The sequence below is a fragment of the Pagrus pagrus genome (assembly GCF_965226575.1).
Source record: "Pagrus pagrus genome assembly, chromosome: 21".
NCBI classification, from domain to species: domain Eukaryota; kingdom Metazoa; phylum Chordata; class Actinopteri; order Spariformes; family Sparidae; genus Pagrus; species Pagrus pagrus.
The window spans coordinates 3,737,984-3,760,355 of NC_140208.1; the positions used below are offsets into that span (position 1 = coordinate 3,737,984).

Genomic DNA, 22,372 nt, shown 5'->3' on the forward strand with positions numbered 1-22,372 from the left:
GCTGCAGCGAGAAAAACCTGTTTCAGTGGTCATATGTGCACCTCTCTTGGGTTCTAGACTGCCTTGAAAATGTGTGAACTTCTCCCCTAAGACTCAAACAGTTGTCCAGTTGGAGAAGGCAGCCATGTCTGCAGTTTCAAACATGCCTGGCAGCGTGAGTAATCTTCGCACCACTGCAGGAGGATGTACATCAGGTAGAGGTTGACTCAACTAGGCTGAATACCATGAACAAATCTGGTGTCACGACCTTGCAGAGTTGCATCTGCTACAGTCGACTTCAGAGATTCAGCTGCTAAATCAATTGAGGGAGTCAGGAAAGGTTAAAAGATATCAGTCGTCTTGGATCGGTTCAATCACGTGAACAGAAATCCAGAAAGAGGAACCGCTGCTCAGTCATCAGCATCGAGTGACGGCTCAGACATCTTTCTTCCATCCTTTTATAGATTTAGTGTGGAGCCTCCCTTTACAGCAGCTGCTGTTGCACTGGAAGTCCAGAAGGGGTCGCCGGTGTGTCTTCATCTGAGGATCTTTTGGGCTCAGACACAGGAACATCTCTCATGTCAACAGCTTGGTCTGAGGACAACTTCACTCATGTCTGATTAACATCTGATTTTCGCATTGTCTACGGTTTTAGCTCAAAGGATTTTGGAGGCAGGTGATGTGTGTGCAACGATGAGGATAAGCCAGGTTGGAGTTTGGATATTGGCCTTGTTTTCACTGCTGCTTAACAGAAATGTGTTCAGTGCAAACTGTTGTGGAACAGTTGATTTCCAGACTCTCTATTTTAATCTCCAGTACCAGAACATGCACGATATCTCTCTGGTGGAAGTCGTCTGGAAAATGTGAAATGCAGCTTTCAGTAAAAAAAAAAATGGGACTATCCTACGACAGCAGTTTCACAACAGTTGCAGAAACAGGACAGTGAAAACTCAGCCACTGAGTAGACCACTTCACATGCTTTATTTCAGCACCCAAAATAATTAAAAACATCTCAATTTATTATACATGTACAAAATAAGTACAGAATCTCTCTTTTTAAACCATGAAAGTGGGTCTGCTTCAAATTCTTTTTTAAGAAACCCTTCGCGAAAGAACATCAACAAACAACATAAACAACAGGGTGGGAGATGTGTGCTGTTTTTTCTTTTTTAGTGAAGAGGAGTTTTTCCACAGGAGGGGGGGGGCAAACAGACAAGAAGGATCAACACTGAACACAACGGGCAGGGAGATGAAATTGAACCAGAGTCACTTGCTTTCTTTTTTTTATCTACAAAGACATGATTGCATGCATTACATCTGCAGTGATCGCCCCCTTTTTTTTCTGAGGACCTCTTTTAACCAACACTTAAGAAGAAAACATTTGCACTGCACAGACAACAAGAGTCAATTTAGTAGCACCAAAGGTTCTGCAGGCATTAGTGGCAATAATTACAGTATGACAGCGAGAGTCTCACCATCACCATCAAACACCAATAACTGGACCTCGTTGAAGTGTTAATAGCACCTTTGACTGTTTATTTCCCCACAATAGACTCGTGTAAAATGAACCCTTTTTGGTTTAAGAAAAAAAAAAACCACTGCGGGGTGACTTCTTGTTATGAGGTAGCCATCTACATGTTGCAATGAAGGTGAGCTTTTGTTGTCGTGCTCTCTCAGGTGTTTTTTTTTTTGTCCCTTTCATGAATTTAGAACAAGAAGACGCTTCACACTTTTTACAATTTATTTAACACCAGGAAAAATGGTACATATCATTTGTTGTTTTCAATGTCCTTCTCGCAGTGGTAGAAAATGGCAAAAGTCACCTGTGTTTCATCGCGTGTGTTGATCTTTCTCTCTCTTTTTTTTTTTTTCTTAATCTCCAGGGGGAAATTTTACACAAGTATATATTATTTTCTTGTTGCCAGTGGAAACAAAAGATTCTTTTTAAAGTGTCCTTGTGGTTGGTTGAAGTAGCAGTCCCGAAAAACTTCTCATGATTGGAAAAAAAAAACATGAACACCGTCTTCAGTAGAGTGGTTTTTTAAAGCATGTGGACCAATGGCAGCCGAATGAGTTTTGAATGCATAGAAAAAGGATTTAGAGATGACTGCTAGAAAAAAAACAACAACGTCATGTCCATATTTCTTTCATTTTTACAAGAAGCAAACTGGGCCAATTTCGACGCCAAACTCCTGATCAGGTGCACCAACATCCATAGGAGCAATGTCAATGATGGGCAGGCGGGATGTTTTCGTTGTCTTGTAGTCGATGACTGTCTTGCCCCATGAGCCAGTGTGTGACTGTGGAGAGGAACAAGAAGGAGAAAGTGAGTCGTTTATCTGCCTAGGTCGAAATCTCGCATCTCTAAATTAGAATCGGTGCATGAAGAGAGAGAACAGAGAGAGAACTCACCGTGCAGCCATCCTCGCTGACGGTGTATGTGAAGCGGCTGTTGCCCTCGGCTCTGATCTCGACGTCGTTGGAGCCTCCGAGAACCATGGCCTTCTTCAGGTTGCCGGTGGAGGCATCCATGTAGGCGATGCTGTTCTTGCAGTGGTATGTGACGTTCTGGGAAGCCTGGTTGGACATCAGGCGCATGAAGGTCATCTGGATGTTGACATCCTCGGTATCAGCTCCATCGCTGCCATACTGGAACTGCAGGGTGGAGAGAGGAGAAAAGGTGCTTTACTGTCACGGACTTGTAAGGAGGATTTTTGTTAATGCAGGAAACTGTTTTTTTTAGGACTTCTTACCTGGGATCCACCGGTCATGGACTCGCTGAACCAGACGTGCTTCTTCTCCTTGGTGTTCTTGCTGAGGTACCAGTTCTTCATGGGGATGTTGGACTGGCTTGGGTAGACGCAGGTCTCGCCAGTCTCCATGTTGCAGTGGACCTTGATGGCGTCCAGAGAAGATCCCTGGTTGGGGTCGACGTAGTACATGCCTGTAACAAAGAAACATAAAACTGAGCTCATACGTATCTCACACTTCATCTACGAGCTGCAGCAGGACTCAGATCTGGACTCACCGCTCTTCCACTCAGGGTGGCACATTCTCAGGTCACGGCACATGCGGGCAGGGCTCTTCTGGGTACCGTCGGGGCTGCGGATCTTCTCGACCTTCTGGGTCAGGGTCTTGAGGGTGGTGTCAACCTCCATGTCGCGATCGCGCATCATGGTGGGGTCATCAGCGCGGTATCCGCCGCCACGGTAGGGATCGGGAGCCTTCTCCTGAAGGGGCTGGCTGACGAAGTCGAATCCACTGCCGGGAGGTCCTGGGGGTCCAGCGGGTCCGGGAGGTCCAGGAGGACCCTGTTCGGAGACACCAGCTGTTCACAAACTGCAGCAACACTCCAAATATTTGGTTAAAACAAAGGTTGTAGTGCGACTTACAGCAGGGCCCATCTCTCCATTGCGACCGCGAGGTCCAGGGGGTCCGATGGGTCCAGGCAGACCGTTCATGCCATCCTTACCGGGAACGCCATTAGATCCAGAAGGTCCCTGTGGAGCAGAAGTTACATGACGTCTTAATGAGAGAAAACAACAATTCAGATTGCCATTTTACTGACATGTGGTTAGACAGGCAGCCTGTTCAAGCCTCGAAGAAGGTCTCAGCTTCCGCACATAAACAGATTTGTGCTGACTAAAGACTAAACACAGACTCCCCAAGTACCAGATTGGTAGTGCGAATAACTAGCTGTATAACAGATCTACTTACCCTAGGTCCAGCAGGTCCAGAGGCACCAGCGGGTCCTCTCTCTCCAGAACCACCCTAGAGGAGGAACAAGATGTGAATATCAATATTACACACTCCAGAACGATTGAGAAAAGTTGAGTTTGTTTCATGCAGTAACAACAAACTTTTACTTACAGCAGGTCCGGGCATACCCTGCATGCCAGTGAATCCTCTGTGTCCCTTGTGGCCTCTATCTCCAGCCTCACCAGCCTCTCCTCTGTCTCCCTTAGCTCCAGCGGGGCCCTGAATGAAAGCAGCAGGAGGTCAACATTCAATCAACACAAGAGTAGCGCAACATCTCAAAACTATTGTGTTTATATATGTAACTACGTACACCGGGACCACGGACTCCAGCAGGACCAGCAGGGCCGGCAGGACCAGCAGCACCCTACAGGAAAATCAGATCACAGAAAAATCAAGTCAAGTTACTGGATTTAATTCCATCTTTCAACAGATAAAGATAAGCAGGAAGGGGCCTTACAGACTCTCCACGTTCACCAGACTTGCCAGAGGGACCAACAGCTCCGGGGGCACCGGGAGCACCAGGGGCTCCTGGGGGTCCGGCCATACCAGACTCACCACGGTCTCCCTACAGGAGGAGGAAACATCCAGTGAGACAATGCTTGGAAGCTAAGGCTAATGTTGTATAACATAGCAGAATTTTTGGGGTGTTTTCATGTTTCATGACTTTTAAGGATGATGGAGATGAATCCAGATGAGGAGGGTTACCTTGGGTCCAGGGGCTCCATCGCGACCGGAGGCACCATCGTGACCCTGAGATCCCTGTGGCAGAGCAACAAGAATGGTCAACAAAACTGTTGATCAGCGCTAATACAGTGTGAATTTGTAGGTGCATTCGCAGCGAGTATACGGTCGATCGCAGCCTCTTACCTCACGACCAGCCTCTCCGCTAGGACCAGACAGTCCAGGGGGTCCAGCAGGTCCGGGGGGTCCACGCTCACCAACGATTCCAGATGGTCCCTGCTTTCCGGGCTCACCCTGAAGAAAAGCAAGAGGGGAAATTAATATACAGTATTATTCATGTCTTTTTTTACTGTTGACTTTGTTAACCTATTTCGCTTGTTTCATGGTGGTCATGTTGAGTACTCACAGAACCTCCAGGCAGACCGGGGAAACCACGCTCTCCACGCTGTCCGGGGAGACCTACGATACCACGCTGTCCAGCAATACCTCCGGGTCCGGGGGGTCCAGGAGCACCCTGCACAGAACGAAAGAACAGATCACTTTAGTACATTTGAGGTGGCCAAAAACCTTGACAGAACAGCTGTTGAAGAATCACAGTGGGAACTCACGGGGGCACCATCGGCACCAGCAGATCCCTTCTCTCCACTGGGTCCTGAGGCTCCAGCAGCACCAGCCTCACCGGGGCGACCAGCGGGTCCAGTCTCACCACGGCCTCCTCTTGCTCCATCTTTGCCGACGGGTCCGGCGGGTCCAGGTGCTCCACTAGCTCCCTGGACACATGTAGAAGGTTCAAGGTCATGATGGTATCATACACAAGATTGGGCTGGTTATTACTGCTTGTGATGTGGACTAGAGTAGACTTACAGATGGGCCAGAGGGTCCAACTCTTCCAGCGGGTCCAGGGAAACCAGTAGCACCCTACACACACACACACACACAGAGAGAAAAGATGAGACTTCAAGCAGCATCCTGTCAATAAAGCTTCACTAGGGGCTGCAAGGCCTTCTAGATTTAAACTTCCTGCAGTTATTGCGTCTCTATTCAGGTTAATTCTACAGTTATTACTTATATAATATAAAATATCTGAAAACTATTTGTTCGTGTGTTTTGTATTCCAGAGCATCAACTGTCTCATCCTTTGTTTTATTATTATCTGTTGTTGTTTTCATTTTTCTTTTCCTAAACTCTTTTAAGTAAAACTTCTTCCCTGAACACGAAACCAATAAAAAAAGAAAAAAAGAAATATTCAGAAGAAGTCAGCAGTCGTCAGTTTACTCAATGAATAGGAAAGAGATCCCTTCAGGAAAAAGGTTGGGAGCTGCTGATGTAAGTGTACAAAATCTCACTAGACAATCAGATACTTACAGGAGATCCAGCACCACCACGAGCACCTTTGGCTCCAGGAGGACCAGCAGGTCCCTGTTGACAAAAAAAACCCCATTTGTGAGTAAAAGAAGAAGCACAATCTAATAATCACCATAAACAATATGACCACATGAGATTCATTATTAACTCTATTTCTATTTTCCTATTTCTTATTCTTTTATAAGCTTGAAAACTCTGTGTTGGTGCCATTCAGGACCAGGTCTCCTTTGTAAAAGAGATCCGTGACCTCAGTGAGCCAAACATGGTTAAATAAAGGCCAAGTAAATTAAAACATATATATAATCTGGTAAATTAGCACTCTTATGCTAATAACATAGAGAAGTTGGCATGCTGGGACTTGTGTTATGACACGTGGGCCCTACCTGAGGTCCAGCAGCTCCGACAGGGCCACCGGGTCCGGGGGCACCAGCATCTCCCTTGGGTCCAGAGTCACCAGACTCTCCCTTAGCACCAGGCTGACCATCAGCACCCTGAGGTTGGAGGGCAAGAGAAAAAACAGTTCAAGACATGCCTGGACTGTGTTGTTACATGATAGAAAGCATCTAAATCTGTCGATGTGTGAGATTCTTACAGGAGGTCCAGCGAATCCAGCAGGTCCAGCAGGTCCGGCCTCTCCACGGTCACCCTGTTGAAGTAATGAGGAGAGAAGGTTTAGGGTCATACAGTCATAAACTTACAACGTATGTCATATTATTTTGCATTCTGACGATGAAGATCCAGTAAAAAGTTTATGTTATGTCTGTTTTCTAGCTCTCAGTCAGGTGTGTGTCTAGCGGAGAACTTACAGGGGCACCGCGAGGTCCAGTGGGTCCAGCAACTCCAAGGGGGCCACCCTCACCCTAACACCAGAGATGAAGGAGGACAGGAAGTCAGCAGACAAGTCGCTTGGTACTCCAAGACATTTTGTGCCAAGGAACCAAATTTAAGGCAAAATCCAGACATCAAAGTTAACAAAAACAGAACTGAAGTGAATCCTTAACACCAATCTAGCAGATATCTTACCTTCTCGCCCTGAGCACCAGGAGGTCCAGGGACTCCGATAGCACCAGTCATACCACGAACGCCATCTTTGCCAGCACCGCCCTCACCTCCCTTGCCACCAGCATCTCCCTGAAGAGAGAAAGTTGAAAGATTACTTATGAGGGTTTTCTTCCTGACTTAGTTACAAGAACCCAAAAATTTAACAAACAAATATTTCTGTCTTTGTTTGCTCACATTTTATAGACAACGTTTGACTAATCGTCAGGCAGATTAACACCAAATGCATTTTGGCAAGCGTTCTGGGATCCAGTTTTATTTTATTTTATTCCTCAATAAACTTTATATTTGACTCCTTACTGTCTCACAAACTTAAGAAACACTTCTGTTGACCCATAATAGAGCTGAGCAGGTGTGATACTTACTCTCTCTCCCTTGACTCCGGGCAGACCAGAAGCTCCGCGCTCACCGGGCATTCCCTGCATACCAGGGGCTCCCTGACCACCAGGGGCACCACCAGCACCGGGCTCTCCCTGCACACACACACACACACAGAAACAGAAATACACACATTAATGTCCATTCAGGCGACTGCAAGTAAACAACAACCAACAGAGGACCATGACAACGACTGTTTTTCTTTTAGCTACATCCATGTAGGAAAGTAAAATAAAGGACAGTTTTCGTGATGTTTGTTTGAAGGCCTCCCCGCTGAACTGTGTTCAAGGCTCAGTGAGAAACTGTCGCAAAATGGTTGGTCACTCAAAAGTAAAGCATTTTAATAAGGTCATGCAAGGCTCATGCAAATGTGTGAAGGTCTCAGCTATAAATGGCATGGTATGATGTAAGGGCAGAACGCTTTATGCAGCGGTGTATTATATATTTGTAACGTATGTGTTTATGTCAGGTCTATCAAGAACTGGAGGAGGCCAAAAATTGAGATCTAATATCCAAAAAAAATAAAAAATTGACATCCTAACCCACCTTGGCTCCATCGTTACCAGCGGGGCCAGCAGCACCACGGGGTCCAGTTGGGCCAGCAACACCAGGAGCACCACGCTCACCAGGGAAACCTCTGTCGCCCTGAAGAAGAAAAGGGGACACAATCGGTTACAACCAGTTTTAGCTGTAGACCAGAGGATGAGGAAGATGTTTTGTTTCTTAGATACTCACTCTTGGTCCAGATGGGCCGAAGGGTCCAGCCTCACCAGGAGCACCCTGAACAGAAGAAGAGGGAGGGAAGACAAGGTCGTCATGAAGACTTGATGACCAAACGTCAAAACATTCACACAACACTGGGAAAACTGGCTGCAGTATGTCATAAAATACACCTGCAAGGCGACCTTACAAGCAGAAACATGCCAAGATACGGAACAAAGATTTTGACATTTACAATTTTCTGCGATTCTTACCTGGTCACCAGGCTTGCCAGTCTCACCAGTAGCACCTTGGGGTCCAGGAAGTCCCTGCACATGGGAGAAAGGTACAAGATTTTAGTGTAACAAGAGGAACAGCTCAGGATTATTGCAACAAAAACAAGAGGACAGCATTCAGGCTGCTGAGACGCTCTGAAACCTACCTGGAATCCGGGAGGACCAGCAGGTCCCTGCTCTCCCTTCTCTCCAGCAGGTCCCTGAACAGAAAGAAGAAAATGGTGAGAAAACTTGCAACTGATAAAACAGCTGTGTAACTAAATACTGCTGGTAATATCAGTCATATTATAATGGTTTGAGGAGATACATACAGCAACACCAGAAGGTCCAGGAGCACCAACGTCACCATCTTTACCAGGAGCACCCTGTCAACGAAAACATCACAAATCAATTATCAATCTTAGCTTTGATAGAAAACAATTTGTACAGAGAATAGAGTTTGATCTGTGTCATTTTGTGTACTTACAACAGCGCCAGAGGCACCAGCACCACCTCTCTCTCCGGGCTTACCACCATCACCCTGTAAAGAAGAACCACATAATCTGAACACTGATGTAGATATCACTGGCACCTTCTGAAATATGTAGATCTATTCTTGTGTTTCGAACCAAAATGAGTGTGGCAGTTTACTCACAGCGGTTCCCTTGGGTCCGGGGAATCCCATCACTCCGGGCTGGCCTCTGGGTCCAGAGGGTCCGGGAGCTCCAGAACGCCCGTCTTGTCCTTGGGTTCCCTAATGATGATCAGAGGACAGGGGGAAAACTTAAGAAAAAACTCTCCTATCATGATTAAAGAGACTGTTTTCAGCTGTTGTTCAGAAACTATTTATGAGTCAGAACTTACAGCAGGTCCAGCTTTGCCATCAGGGCCAGGGCTGCCAGGGCTACCGGTCATACCCTACGGAGGGGAGGCCAAAGAGTGAGTGAGTGAGTACGAAGACGAACAATACACACATGCTCATCAACACAGAAATGTTGCATCTGAAGAAAAATGTCGTAGAGCTCACCTTGGATCCAGGGGCGCCAGGAGCACCGGAGCTACCAGACTCACCAGTGGCTCCCTGAGCTCCCATTGCGCCAGGGGCACCGCGCTCACCAGGGGCACCCTGTCATACAAGGGAATTAGAGTCAGGAGAGTTTTCTGCATTGGCGTTTTGTTTGTGTCGTGCAAGCTTTCTCCTGGTTTTTGGCTGTTTGAGGACTCATTGGGTCGACTCGCCAACTCACCTTTCCACCAGCAGCTCCATCAGCACCAGGGAAACCACGAGCACCAGGGGCACCCTAATGGAGAGACAGACACACAAGACCATGTCAGAAACTGTAGGGATGAATCCCCCTGGGAATTTAACATACTTTAACTGTTTGAAATGCTTTGAAGGAAGATAGATTAAAAGGTTGAACATGGAGATTTGATTGTAACTTCACTAATACATTAATTGAAGGCAGTGGGAAATGGCCCATGATCAAGAGGTTTGTCCCTGCTCAAAGGCAACTTCACTATCCGACAGAAGCTGATGTGAAAGATTAGGTCACATACACGCTCTCCAGGGGGTCCACGGGCTCCAGCACCACCAGGCTCTCCACGACCTCCTCTCTTTCCTTCCTCACCAGAGGGGCCAGAAAGTCCCTGAACTCCAGCGGGGCCCTGGAAAATAAAGCAAGGTCGTTAGAGACAATTCATTTCCTAAAATCACACAGAAAGTTAAATTAAAGGCAAGATGTTTATGTATTATGTAACTTACAGGCTCTCCCTTGGCACCAGGCTCTCCCTTAGGTCCAGATGCACCATGGTCACCCTGTTGGCGGAAACACACATTTTATTTAGGCTGTCCAATGATCCTGTGTGTCTATAACAATATAAACAGTTTGTACATTCAATTGTCTACTCACGTTGTTACCCTTGGGACCAGGAGAACCAACAGCTCCCTGAGCTCCAGCAGGGCCGCGAGCGCCGGGGAAACCGGGAGCACCAGCAATACCAGCAGCACCCTGTGGGGATGGAGAGTCTGGAGGTCAGAACACCTGATGTGCAGGATTCAAGAGGAACAAACGTGATCAATGAGGATGACACTTACAGGAGATCCCTTAGCACCGGCAGATCCATCGGATCCGGGGGCACCCTGTTGACAGAAGGAAGGAAATAAACATTAACATTGATTCGATTGCATTCAGGGTTTCTATTTTTCTATGGTTCTGATTCTGAAAAAACAAACAAGCAAACAGAAAAGTCCAGTATCTACTCACAGCAGGTCCAGCGGGTCCAGCAGGTCCGGGGTTACCAGGCTCACCGCGAGCTCCCTGGGGTCCCTCACCTCCACGAGCTCCCTGAGGACCACCCTCTCCCTGTGGAAGGAAGCAACAGAGTCTCAGAAATCTGCATCTTCAATATAATAAGTGTCTTAAAGAAGCAAAAATCAAAGTCATAAACAGATCGTACGTGTCTGAAATATGCATGTGAACGACTCCTCCTGGTTCTTGATATATCCAGGTGTGTGTGACTTCGTAAAAAAGGTGTCACGATATTATAACTGATGCTTCACTGATGGCAACAGAGGCGGGGATGCAACAGAGGTGGCATTAGAGGTGTGCTGATGCCATCTGGTGGCTACACTGTTCACCTGGCGTGCACATTATTAGGCCAGATATTTTTACACCTCGGTAAGGGCCGACTGTGCAAAGAGAGTAACTGGAAGTAGCATCAGGAAGTTTCCCCACTGTTGATATTGATCCTACGAGTGCTTTATTCTTACAGACTGTTAATGCCCACTGTTTTCCTACTAATGCACAAGAACAGGGAGGTTATTGAAACACCTGGTCAGGTAGGTAACAAAGAAGGAGAGGGGTTAAGATCAGTGTCATGTTCCTCCTAAGTCTCGTTAGAGACTAAAGGACAACATCCAGTTTGGTGTTTTACATTATTTTTTTTGTTTTGTTTGTTTGATTCAGGTTATTTCCACTTGTTTCAGTTCAGTTTTATATCTTAAAATGTTGAGTTAGTTTTAGTTTTTAATATCAGTATGGGTATTTGTCAGGAGCGAGATGTAAGGAGCTCAGAAAAGGTGGTACAGTACAAACACAGCAGATTGTCAAGGAAATTGACTCACATTAATTTTTATTTAATTTTTGTCACTCATAAAACTAATGTGTTTTTGGCACTATTACCTGTGTACTTGTAATATTGTGTATTTTCTTTCTTTCACTTTTTCACACCAAGGTTTATTTTTTAGTTCAGGTTTAGTTAACTATAAAAAGCCTTGATGGAGCATCTTTTTATTGGATGTGATCAATGTATTGGGTGTCTTACCTTAGCACCGGCACCACCGGGGAATCCAGGGGGACCAGCAGGTCCGGTAGATCCCTAAAAAAATATAAGACACGCTGTTAGCAGACGTCCATAGCTTTGATGGAATGCTAATTACAGAGCAGTGCATCACACCCTTCAATATAGCATCAGGTGATGATGTCACAACAACAAAGATAATACTTACAGGAGGTCCACCAGGGCCAGTGTTGCCATCATTACCACGAGCGCCCTGCAGAGGAGGAAGAGATTAGATCAAAGTGATAATTGCAGGACTGGACACGAGCTGCTCGCTAGCTGCTGTAAATAGATCCAATGTAGCATTTAACTTTTACAAGCAGTCAGAATTAAAAAGTTTAACTCACGGAAGGTCCAGGAGGTCCGGGGCGGCCTCTCTCACCAGGGAGACCACGAGCACCCTACAGAAGACAAAAAACAGAATGATATTAGCGAGGTCACCGTGAATCAGATGAAACTTAAAGAAAAAACAGACAACCAACAAATTAACTGTGATGAGACAAAAACGTACCATAGTGCCGGGGACACCGTTCTCACCAGAGGAACCGGCCTCTCCCTGTAAACAAATACAACAAGAATAAGCTCAGAGACAATCACACTGGAATGGCTGCCAGCCTTCAAACTGAAATTTTCAGGTCAATCTACGATGAGTGTCCGACTATCCTACCTTGGGGCCAGCAGGTCCGCTGTCTCCCTTGGCTCCATCCAGACCACTGAAACCCTGTGCACAAGATCAATCAGCATCCTCAGGTCAGTCACCACTCGTTACAACATCACAGCAGCTGAAAATGCTGAATTTTTTTGGGTCAACAAACTCACTCTGTGTCCCTTGATGCCGGGGAGTCCAGGGGTTCCGGGGAATCCACGAGCTCCCTGGAAAAGAGGAGGAAAACAAGATCAACGCCTCATGCATGATAACCGACCTGTAAAAAAATGTCTAATTGTTTTAGTTTTCTACAACTGAGCAGGAAGTATAACCATCTCCTGGGCGTCACTCACCTGAGGTCCAGCAGCGCCACGCTCACCGGGGCGACCAGATTTGCCAGGCTCACCCTGTTGAAGACGCACAGAGAGGAGGTCAGTATGTGCTCATCACACAGATTTATGACATATATCAGAAGGATAACAACAATAAATATAAGAGAAGGAGATAAAAACCATTAGCTCATGTCTGTTTGGTGTTTGCAGAACCAATTAAAGCTGTGAATCGCCTCCTAAAGAGGGATGAACAATAATCAATAAACCACTTACATCATCTCCGTTCTTTCCAGGGGGGCCAGAGGGACCACGAGAACCCATGGGACCCTAAAAAAACACAATAAATGACTGGATTAGCACCAACTGCATCATGATGAGGGGGTATTTATTTATCACCAATAATAAGTGGGGATGTGCAGATGTGTGTCAGCAGGAAGTGGAACACAGAGTACAGGAAGTGGCAAATTTAAAGGAAAATGTTGTGTACTCACAGAAGCGCCGGGCTCACCGGGCTCACCAGGGGGGCCAGTGAAACCCTGAGGACCCTGATGGACAACAACAACAAGAACAACAGATTAACACAATATCTTCTTTAAAGTTCATGTATTTATCTGAGGTGCAGTGTCACATCTGATACAGGAAACAAATGACTGGATGGTGTAATTAGCTAGCATATGTGTCAAAGTGAGTACTGAACCTAGGGACCACTTACAGAGGAGCCAGGGGGTCCAGGAGTACCACGGGGACCCATGGGACCCTGTTGATGAGGAGGAGAAGAAAAACGCCATTAGATTTTCTTTATTTGTCTGTAAAATGAGCAGCATGATGTTCTGAGCACAAAGTGCTCAAGGTTTGTTGAGAAAGAGGAAAGCCTTCGTACCATTGGGCCGGGCTGGGGTGGGCCGCTGGATTTGGAGTGGTCAACATAGCTCATTTGAGGAGAGAAGTTCTGCAGGAGGAGAAGATAAATAATTAGTCACTGAGCTTTAGAGGACCAGAACTTCAGAGTTAATGTAGCAACACAAGACACCTCAAGATGACTTCGTTGTCACTTCTAATGCTACAGTATGAAGATTTCTAATTCAGTAGAGGTGTAAGAACTTTTAAGAGACAACACAGATACTGAATAAACTGGTCAGAACAACACTTGATATTCAGCACATTCCCCCAGAACCTCAACCTGAGGTCCAGGGAGCTGTCTGCACACCCAGTGCTGAAGTAAAAAACCTCTCCTGGTGGAACTGATGCAGAAAGAAGAGCCTTTCGAGAGATGTTTTAACCTGGACTATCATGGGTTTTTAAGATGGATCTAATTTCAAACAAGATTTCCTTCCTGGATGTCGTCGTGTGGAGATACTTACTCCGCCAAGGCCAGGGGGGCCAGGGGGGCCGGGTGGGCCGGGAAGGCCAGGCTGTCCGTCAAGTCCATCGTTGCCAGGAGGACCGGGAAGACCCTTCAGAAAAATTCAAGGTAGAAAGTCTGTTAGCATTTTTCTTTACTAATCATTTACAATGAATTTGTGTCATTCATTTTTAGGAAGTCACAGCTCACGGCCCAATCAACGAAGATTAGACTAATCAAATAATTTTACATATTGAAATGAAAATCATACGCTGAACATGCTCAGCCACATGATTTGTTTAAATTACAGTTGCTTTAACTTAAAAAATAGAAGTTTTGTTCAGCTGGTTTTGATAAATATTTGCTAAAAAAAGTCGTATTGCTTCCTGTTATCGCTCGACAGTAATTTCATATTACTTCAACATCTTATAAACATATTTGCATGATGTGACCTTTGAACTTTTGATGACCTATTGACCCTGTGACCTAATTATTAAAGGTCATCAACACCAACTACGTCATAGCAGCTTTACCAACGTTTAGAGTAGTTTGTAGCAAATATATAACACAGATTTTCACATTTTTAGGCAGCAATCAGGGGAAAAAACTACACAATCAACAACGTGCAAAGCGGCTCAAACTTATCTATAAAGACAAAGCTGTCCAAATGTTATTCATATCTACACGCAACTACCATAAAAAAAAACACATCATTTGCATTGAAGGACAGAAAAGGTCTCTTGAACCTACCCTGTCTCCCTTGTCACCAACGTCTCCTGTTAGTGGCTACAAACAGATGGAAAAAGGGAGTTAGGCTCTGCTGAATATAATGACAAACTAAACTGGGTCATGCCAGCATCTCTCGAGGAGAGACAAATATGAAGTTTGGGTTCATATGTTTCAATATCAAGCAAAGTTAAAGGGCAAAGTACCTCTTCGGGAACCTGGGGTCCTACAGAACCAACGGAGAGAAAGAAAACGTCAACACCTCTTGAACATTTATGTGACACACATTCATAACTTTGGACATTTACAAAACAATCGTAAGAAAAACAAATCGGCTACAAGTCAAATGTATCTAAAGCAGGTCCGGGCTGGAGTCAGTGCTTAAATTTGATTATAAATGTTATCTGTAGTGAAATGTTGCTGTGAATGTTGAGATGTGGCCCTGTTGCACCCTGCAGGGTCACTGAACAGGTTGGCATGTTGGGAGAAATTACATCGCCACAGAGCCGGTATAATCCAGTGTTAAAAGAATGCATATCGAAAATGAAATGAACCAAAGGTAGATCCAAAGCGATTCTTTTCGGGATTAAAATCCTCTGGAAAAGCAGGCAGGCTTAGGGCCTCACGTCCATTCTCTGGCCAGTGAGCCATGGATGGGTCAGAGATGAGGTGACGGGCACTAGGTGGCGCCACAAAGCTAATTAACCACAGAATTGGAGAGGAGGATGAAGGTGGGTGTACCCTCAGGGTCTGGGCAGATAGGGCAGCACTCTCCGTCTGGGATGATGGGGTCGGCGCAGTCGGATGTGTCCTCGCAGATCACCTCGTCGCACATGACGGTTCCGCTGTCGCAGACGCAGATCTGGCAGGGTTCTGGTTTCCATACATCCTTATCGTTGTAAGCCTGTCCATCTAATGTGCAGCTGCCGGGTGCGCCTGAGGGGACGAAACAGCGGTGAGTTTGGTGAGATCAAACATGCAAGTAGAGAGTGAGCATCTTGAGTTTTTAAGTTAAAGAAGTGACTTCTGTAAAATGTGTTGAGCCTTGGCTACACCTGCACAGATGTGCACCATATGGGAACCAGCTGTGCCCAATAAGCTTAGATCAGACACCACACTCTGCTTGCAAAAAACACATAATGATCCGTAATAGCTTTTGAGCAGTTTCCCCACGCAGACCTTTATTTTTATTTGCAACGTTGAGATTGTAAACTAATGAGCTTTGACATTTTTTGTCCTGCGTCACTCTACCTAGATCAGGGTCATAGAAACTGGCTTTAGAGGAGTTTAAATCTTATAAAATCTGGTGTTTGGTGACTGATTTGTGAGCAGGAACAGAGCTTCTAATAACATATACCACTGGTGCCTTTCTGCAGGAGGTTACAGTCATTTGGGCCTGGCGAATGTGAGAAAACAGGCAGCTAAAGTCGCTCTAATCAGATGTAGAAATAAGGAGTTCTCCTCAAAAAGTACAAGTGGAAAATTACACTGGGCTCTAATCACATTTCAAGCTGCTGGATGTGTGGTTGGGCCTCAGAGGAGGGAGGAGGAGGACCCAGGTTTGGAGGATGGATGCGCAGTTCCAGTATCTGCCACTGAGCGGCGCTGTTAGCCCGTAAAACGAGGTGATCCGCACCCTCCTCTACATGGTGATTAATTGAAGTCTAGACTTTTTTTTGGTACCGTCGACGTCAGAGTTAAAACATTTTTCCATTGTCCTTATTTTCTGCTAACCATGTCTGATTTTACGCAAATTGGATGAAAACGCTTTTTTAGTTCAGTTTGGCGTCTTAAGAAGCTTAAGTGCAGAAGTTTAACATTATACTGGGGGGAAAGTCATTTTTTCCAGTTGGGTTGCCAAACTCAGTTTCCTCTGCTCACTTTGGATGCTTTAATGATCAAACTACAAAGAAAAATCCAAGTGATTGGATTTATAGACTTTGGCACACGTTGGATACATTTTTTTTCCAGAACTGATGGAAACTACGTCCCAAAGTCAACATAATTAAGATTAAATCAAATGGATTTTGCCATTTCCAACTGTCTTGCACTCTGTTGCATCTCCCTTTGAACTTAATGTCCTGTCATTGCGCATCTGAGACACTGCAGCTGCTCCCCTCAGGTTTTGCGCACGGTGAGCATGTATCTGCACGTCCGTGAGAGCAGCAAACAATAAAGAAAAAGTTCTAGAAATCCCTATTCGCCTCCAGATCTCCAAAGAAAAACCCATCAAAACGCCTCCCTGTGTAACAACCTTCACAATCTCTTCCCACTGGAGTCCCGCAGAGGACGATCTGTTCCAGGGAACCGCTCAGCATCCTTGCGGGCTATCATCCACATCCTGACGGTGCCACAGTCCCAAAAACAACTCAAATCAATGTTTGAAAGTGATACTTACTATCATCCTCGCCTTGACCTCTGGCCAAAAGTACTGCTGCGCTGAGCAGCAGCGCTAACCGAATATCCACAAAGCTGAACATGTCTAAATATTAGACATGTAGATTCTTTGCGGCAAGGGGGGAATCCTCTTTTTCTCCTCAGACACCACTCATACACGGTAGGGTCCGGTCTGTGTATAACTCCAATCCAGACCCTAGCAGAAACTCCCTACTGCCTAAACAAATGAGTTAGCTTGGCTTTTATATGCCAAAATTTTTGGGGAGGTCCCGTGCGCACCAGACAACTTGTACATGTTCAAGTCAGAGTCCCTCCTTCATCAGAGGAGAGGGGCCGTCTTAAAACATGTCAAACAAGTTCACGTTTCAGCTCAAACGTGGATGATGAGGACACTCATCATTTACACGACGGCTCGCCACCGTTCAGACGTGTTTGATCATCTTCTGCGTCTCCATGGACTTTTCCTAATTGAGGCTTTTGTTGGGTTTTCTTGTTTTCGGCATCTCACCTGAGACAGTACCGCTGGGCTGATTTTTTATTTGTCTGGACTCTGGATGCTTTTATGAACAGAACAGATTCATTAGGCCCCAGATTATTGAGGATATGTATTTGAGGAAGTTTTTTTTTTTTTTTTTGAGTGCTTTTATGTACTGATGAGGAAAAAGATGTCTTCCATGTACTGTCAGTTAGACTGACGCGTGCGCAATTTACGCACGGAGCGCTATCCAGATGGAGGATGTTTGAGGCTCATTAACGTTTGGAGACTAACTTTTCTTGCTTTCTCTCCTGTACAGACATCACTGAGAGGGAGTCCTTCTCATGTTATTGTCTAGATATTAAAACTCTTTCTTCTTCTTCTTCTTCTTTTTATTCTGGGCCTTTACACCTGAGCACCAAGCACCTGCAAGCAACTGCAGTTTCACACCAGTATGATGTATGTACAGAACACGTGTACTAACGATTAAACACACACTTTACACACACATTGTGACCAGTTACAGTTTCTAGATCTTTCAGGGAAGAGTAATAAAGTCATTATGAAATATTAGTATTTCCCAGAGCACATTATTAAGCTTCTGAGCATCTTACTTCTATCAAAAAAGGGTGCATTTGTATTTGTTTCGTATAAAAGTGGAAGAAACAGTAAACCAGAGGCAAAATGAGGTTTTAAAACATGTAAAACAGGCTGTGTTAAATTCCAACTTTTCCCAAAGAGGCATGGCCATCCCATGATGTTAGAGGGAAGGAGGGAGAAAGAGAGAGAGAGAGAGAGAGAGAGAGAGAAGAAAATCTGGCAGATCCACAAAGCAGTCTGGTTACACTGTGGACACGTTGCAGCTTCTACAACTACAGTGTGGCCCTATTTGACCTTTTCTCAACTCTTAAATGTTGTCTTCTTTTTTGGACGTTCAACCCGAAGCATCGGTCCAGTTTTCACCAGTTGGAGTTGATGGAGACTATGAATGTTACACGTTTAGATGACGTTCATCGCGAAGCACAGAAGCATGTTAGACTGATATCAGGTAGTGGAAATAATAAAATTATGGAATAGACTTGCATATATGTTTTTAATTTGTATTGTATGTGTGGCAGAACAGGTCAGGGGAATGAGTTGGCTTGAGAGTTTAAAATAGTGTATAACTTCTCCCTGTCGTCATTAACTTACATTATCTTTAAAAAAGTCTCACTGTAGCCTTTGATTTTCCTTTGTTTCAGCAAAAATGCAGCTAGAACGAGTGACGGCTACGTCATTTTATCAACAAAGATTCAAGAAGAGCGTAAAGAAAATGAAATAAATGTTAATAACTGTTAAAAAAGAAAAGATAGAGATACAGTGGAAAAATAAATGTAAAGACATTTTTATGATTCTAGTAGCTTACTAGCTAACATGACTGCAGAACGTTATAGCCAGTGTGAAATAATTATGCTAACAACAAAGAGTAAATTAAGTTTTTCGAAATTATGATTTAAAAGCTAGACGTCAATATTCAAACATTTTTTACACAAAGCTTACGTATATTATGCAGTTTGAAATTGCAATAATAAAATAATAATACGAGGAGATAGAAGGTACCAGTAGATGTGCGTTATGATGGATCCCATTTCTTTTCTTGCAAAAACCTGCCCGACTCTGACTCTGACTGTGGTTCTGGTAATCTGTAGCCTACTGAATAAATCCATTAAGGACTTGGACAGGAGGAGGTGAGAAAAGCGTTGAGGTTCAACTGATATGTCTTCTTCCAGTTGAAAGAACTTAGAAAGAATCTAAGATTTTCTAGGGAGGGAGGTCAGTGATCCACGATGAATTTATTGTTTAATCAGACCATGAATGAGACAATAATTAGCTCGCTAGTATGCCAATTCCTTACAGTGGCTGTCTGGTTTTAATGGGTTGAGTGTCGTGTGGTTGGTTTGTAAAACAAACAGCCTGCAGCAAAGCTGGTAAAACAGATTTTGACTGTAGTTTCCCTGGTAAACACACCAACCTCTTCGGCTGTCGCAGCTGCATTGTCAAAGCGAAGGCAACAAATCAGAGGCAGAGTAGGACGGAGCAGTGGGATCAGTACTAACACAGCAGCTACCAAATCAACTATTTAGAGGAAAAGATAAAAGTTCTGTGAGAAAAATACATGTAAACATTAAAAACAACAATAATAGCAGACAGAAGGTAGGCTAGCTACATGCTGGCTACATGCAAACTGGTATGACATCATCAGACTTGCAGCGAGCAGAACTAAGTTTTCCCAAATTATCATAAATAAAAGATTGAAAAGCTGCACAAAATGACAAAAAACAATTTATAAAGTTGATTCTGAAGTTTAATGAAGCATTTCTTACACTCAAATGTATTTTTCTTCCTCCACATGCACACATTCAGCGCTAACACGGTGGCTTGATGTGTCCTCAGCTGCAGGGAAAATGAATAGTTTCTGAGGAAAAGTTGTGTGGTTAGTGATTTTGTTTGCACTAAGCAGGTATTTCTTAGCATCTGTTCCCTGTCTAATGAAAGTTGGGTGTCTCGCGCAAACACCTGCCAAACAGACAGACAGCTGTAGATCTCCATTTCAGTGACTTAACATTTTTTTCTCTCTATTTTCTGCAAGGTGTCATAAAGCTCCTTATGTCATGCACTTGTGTAATATTTTCTGATACTGTACTTTTTGTTTTGTTTTAACATGCCTTTAAAAAAAGACGCACTTTGACCTGAAACTTTCTTTTTTCTTGGCGTTTGCAGTGAAGGAGATAGTTTTGAGTTATGCCACAATAAAGTGGTTTTGAACTGCCACAAGTGCACAACCTTCAGAATAAGACACACCCATCTGAGTGCCTTTTTTTTTTTTGGAGAAGACAAAGAAAGACGAGGGAAACTAAAGATTAAGTTACAGAATATCACAGGTTTCTGGCTGTTTTCAGTTAAATGAAAATAGGGAAGTCCTGTTGCTGGTCTGAGAGGAAACCCAGTTGATAAGACCTGAGCATGTGTGCTGTCTCAGTCCACTTTCCTCTGCACAAAAACATGACTACTGGTTTTATTCTCCTTCTTTCCGAGTGTGTGAAATGCACTAGTCGTATAGAGAGAATCTGTCTTTCGAGCAGCGCTTTCTGAGCAACTTTCCGTGAGTTAAACGCAGCCGAAGCTCACAGGACAGAGTTAAAATAGAACTGGTAATTTTCTGGTGTTTGGAGTTGCTGCAATCTATAATATATTTCTTCTGGTGGCGAGTCTCTCAGAGTTCAGACTGGTGGTTTGGGTGGAATCCCTCAAAGAGTTTATAGAGTTTCAGCTGCATTTAAATATCGCTGCCATTGTAGCTCAGAGCTGCATGTTTTCTAGCCGTCAGAGAGGATATTTAGCACATTTTAGCAGAAGAAACTTTTCTCTCAGGTGTTTCAGCCAAGACAATCAGAGAAAATCCACAACCTTGAACATTGCCAGCGTAGGTAATCTCCAGAAACCCCGCTCTTCTCCCCTTGTCAGACGGTATTTGTGCAGTAAGAGAAGAGGGAGTACAAAAATAATTGAATTGCAGCCACCGAGCTTCTGCCGACTCGAGGGAGGAAATTCCATGTTTGTCATTGGCAGCTTGTGGAGGGACACGAGCCTAAGATGTAACAGGTTGTGGGAAAAGGTGTTTTCAACATCACTGCTACTGATTTTTCATGACTTTCTTTACGTTACTGAGGAACTGTGCGACTGTTTTTTGAAATGAAACCTCACAGATCTCCCTCAGAGCTGCATTTTGAAAGGAAGCTGTAGCTTTTTGATGGCAGAGGGGTTTCAGGAGGGGTCGACTCATGCACCTTCTTATTTGAAACATGTCCTGTACAGATGCTAAGCGAGGTTCAGGAACTTTTAATCACTTTATTTGTGACAATCTGCAGTAAATTACTAAATGCGTTACATTTTGGTGCATAAGTAGGTTTACAAGCAGCATTAAGAGCAGGCAGAGCTTGCAAAGTAACTAAAAAAGGCCAAATCTGTGCATTCCCCAGCGAGCCTCTGAGCCGTAGCCAGCAACACGTAGCATCTGCCTGCCTTGTCCACGTGTTTCTACTTGTAAGTCTCTGAGCCTCTGCTGCTGCTAACAAAGCCAAACCCTCTCTGTCTCCCTCTCTCACTTGTTGCTATCACTTACTGCCTGCAGGCCCATTTTCTTCCACCTTAAATAAGGTGCTAACGGGCATTTATTTGCTTTTGCTTTTTTTTTTTTTTAAACTATAATGTCTCCTTTGACTCGCTGTCTGAATGGCATTTCACGATAAGGCCACTATTACTCGCTGTTAAACCTTTGTTCCAGGCCATTTTGAATGTTTTGTAATTGTTTTTCAATGATGGGTTCTCGCAGACATTTCATGCCTTGTTTACATTGGAGCCCATTGTAGGCCCACCTGCCTCAGACAGATTACAGGGTGCGATGAGGAAAATTGTACAGTATCACAAATAAAATCAGTCACCGCACAGTATATCTTTAAATCCTAAATGGCTGTTATCAAGTGTACGACCAAACTGTAATATCTTAACAGTTTTAACAAAATTATATGTACACATTTGGTGAATAATCAGGGTGAAAATGAATTTTCTGGCTCCTTTGTTTTTAATGCAGAATAACTTCCTGAGAGTTGGAGGTGCTCAACTGCAGCTGTAAAACTTTTTGTTCGACAAGAAAGGGAAAGATAAAGTGAGATTTCGAAAGATAAGATTAGTTTTTAGATACCTAAATGATCAGTACTGCCTGTACCAGTTCTTGGTGACATGAACAATCCTCTTCGTGCATGCACTCTGCTGCTTTCATGTGATTATGCACACGATTAATCACACAATAAACATTTATTAACCACAAAAACTGACAGGGTTGTCTAAAATGCATGTGATCATCAAATTAATGTAGAATAA

The 22,372-nt window shown here is 44.3% G+C and overlaps 1 protein-coding gene across 1 annotated transcript; it reads right to left on the minus strand.

Annotated features, from left to right (window-relative positions):
• Positions 1–934: 934 nt before the first annotated feature.
• col1a1b (collagen, type I, alpha 1b) lies at positions 935–17,201 on the minus strand. Its single transcript, XM_084341508.1, has 51 exons — positions 16,979–17,201; positions 15,322–15,516; positions 14,787–14,806; positions 14,605–14,640; positions 13,874–13,966; positions 13,393–13,461; positions 13,225–13,269; positions 13,004–13,057; positions 12,786–12,839; positions 12,534–12,587; positions 12,354–12,407; positions 12,202–12,255; positions 12,046–12,090; positions 11,882–11,935; positions 11,704–11,748; positions 11,520–11,573; positions 10,460–10,558; positions 10,291–10,335; positions 10,106–10,204; positions 9,958–10,011; positions 9,753–9,860; positions 9,443–9,496; positions 9,223–9,321; positions 9,060–9,113; positions 8,851–8,949; positions 8,683–8,736; positions 8,528–8,581; positions 8,363–8,416; positions 8,196–8,249; positions 7,957–8,001; positions 7,768–7,866; positions 7,209–7,316; positions 6,808–6,915; positions 6,591–6,644; positions 6,377–6,430; positions 6,168–6,275; positions 5,785–5,838; positions 5,284–5,337; positions 5,028–5,189; positions 4,826–4,933; positions 4,606–4,713; positions 4,444–4,497; positions 4,196–4,303; positions 4,049–4,102; positions 3,850–3,957; positions 3,697–3,750; positions 3,372–3,479; positions 3,008–3,290; positions 2,733–2,923; positions 2,392–2,634; positions 935–2,279 (listed from the first exon to the last, which is right to left on the minus strand). The coding sequence occupies exons 1-51, from the start codon at positions 17,058–17,060 to the stop codon at positions 2,133–2,135; spliced, it is 4,347 nt and encodes a 1,448-aa protein (XP_084197634.1). The 5' UTR covers positions 17,061–17,201; the 3' UTR covers positions 935–2,132.
• Positions 17,202–22,372: the final 5,171 nt, after the last annotated feature.

Bases quoted from the DNA above. Each gene is read 5' to 3' on its own strand.
- col1a1b (XM_084341508.1), bottom strand. From the start codon at position 17,060: ATGTTCAGCTTTGTGGATATTCGGTTAGCGCTGCTGCTCAGCGCAGCA. The intron at 11,574-11,703 runs GTAAGTATTATC...ATATTTTTTTAG, and splicing joins CTGGCCCTGGTGGACCTCCT to GGATCTACCGGACCTGCTGG. The intron at 8,737-8,850 runs GTGAGTAAACTG...TCTTCTTTACAG, and splicing joins CCGGACCCAAGGGAACCGCT to GGTGATGGTGGTAAGCCCGG.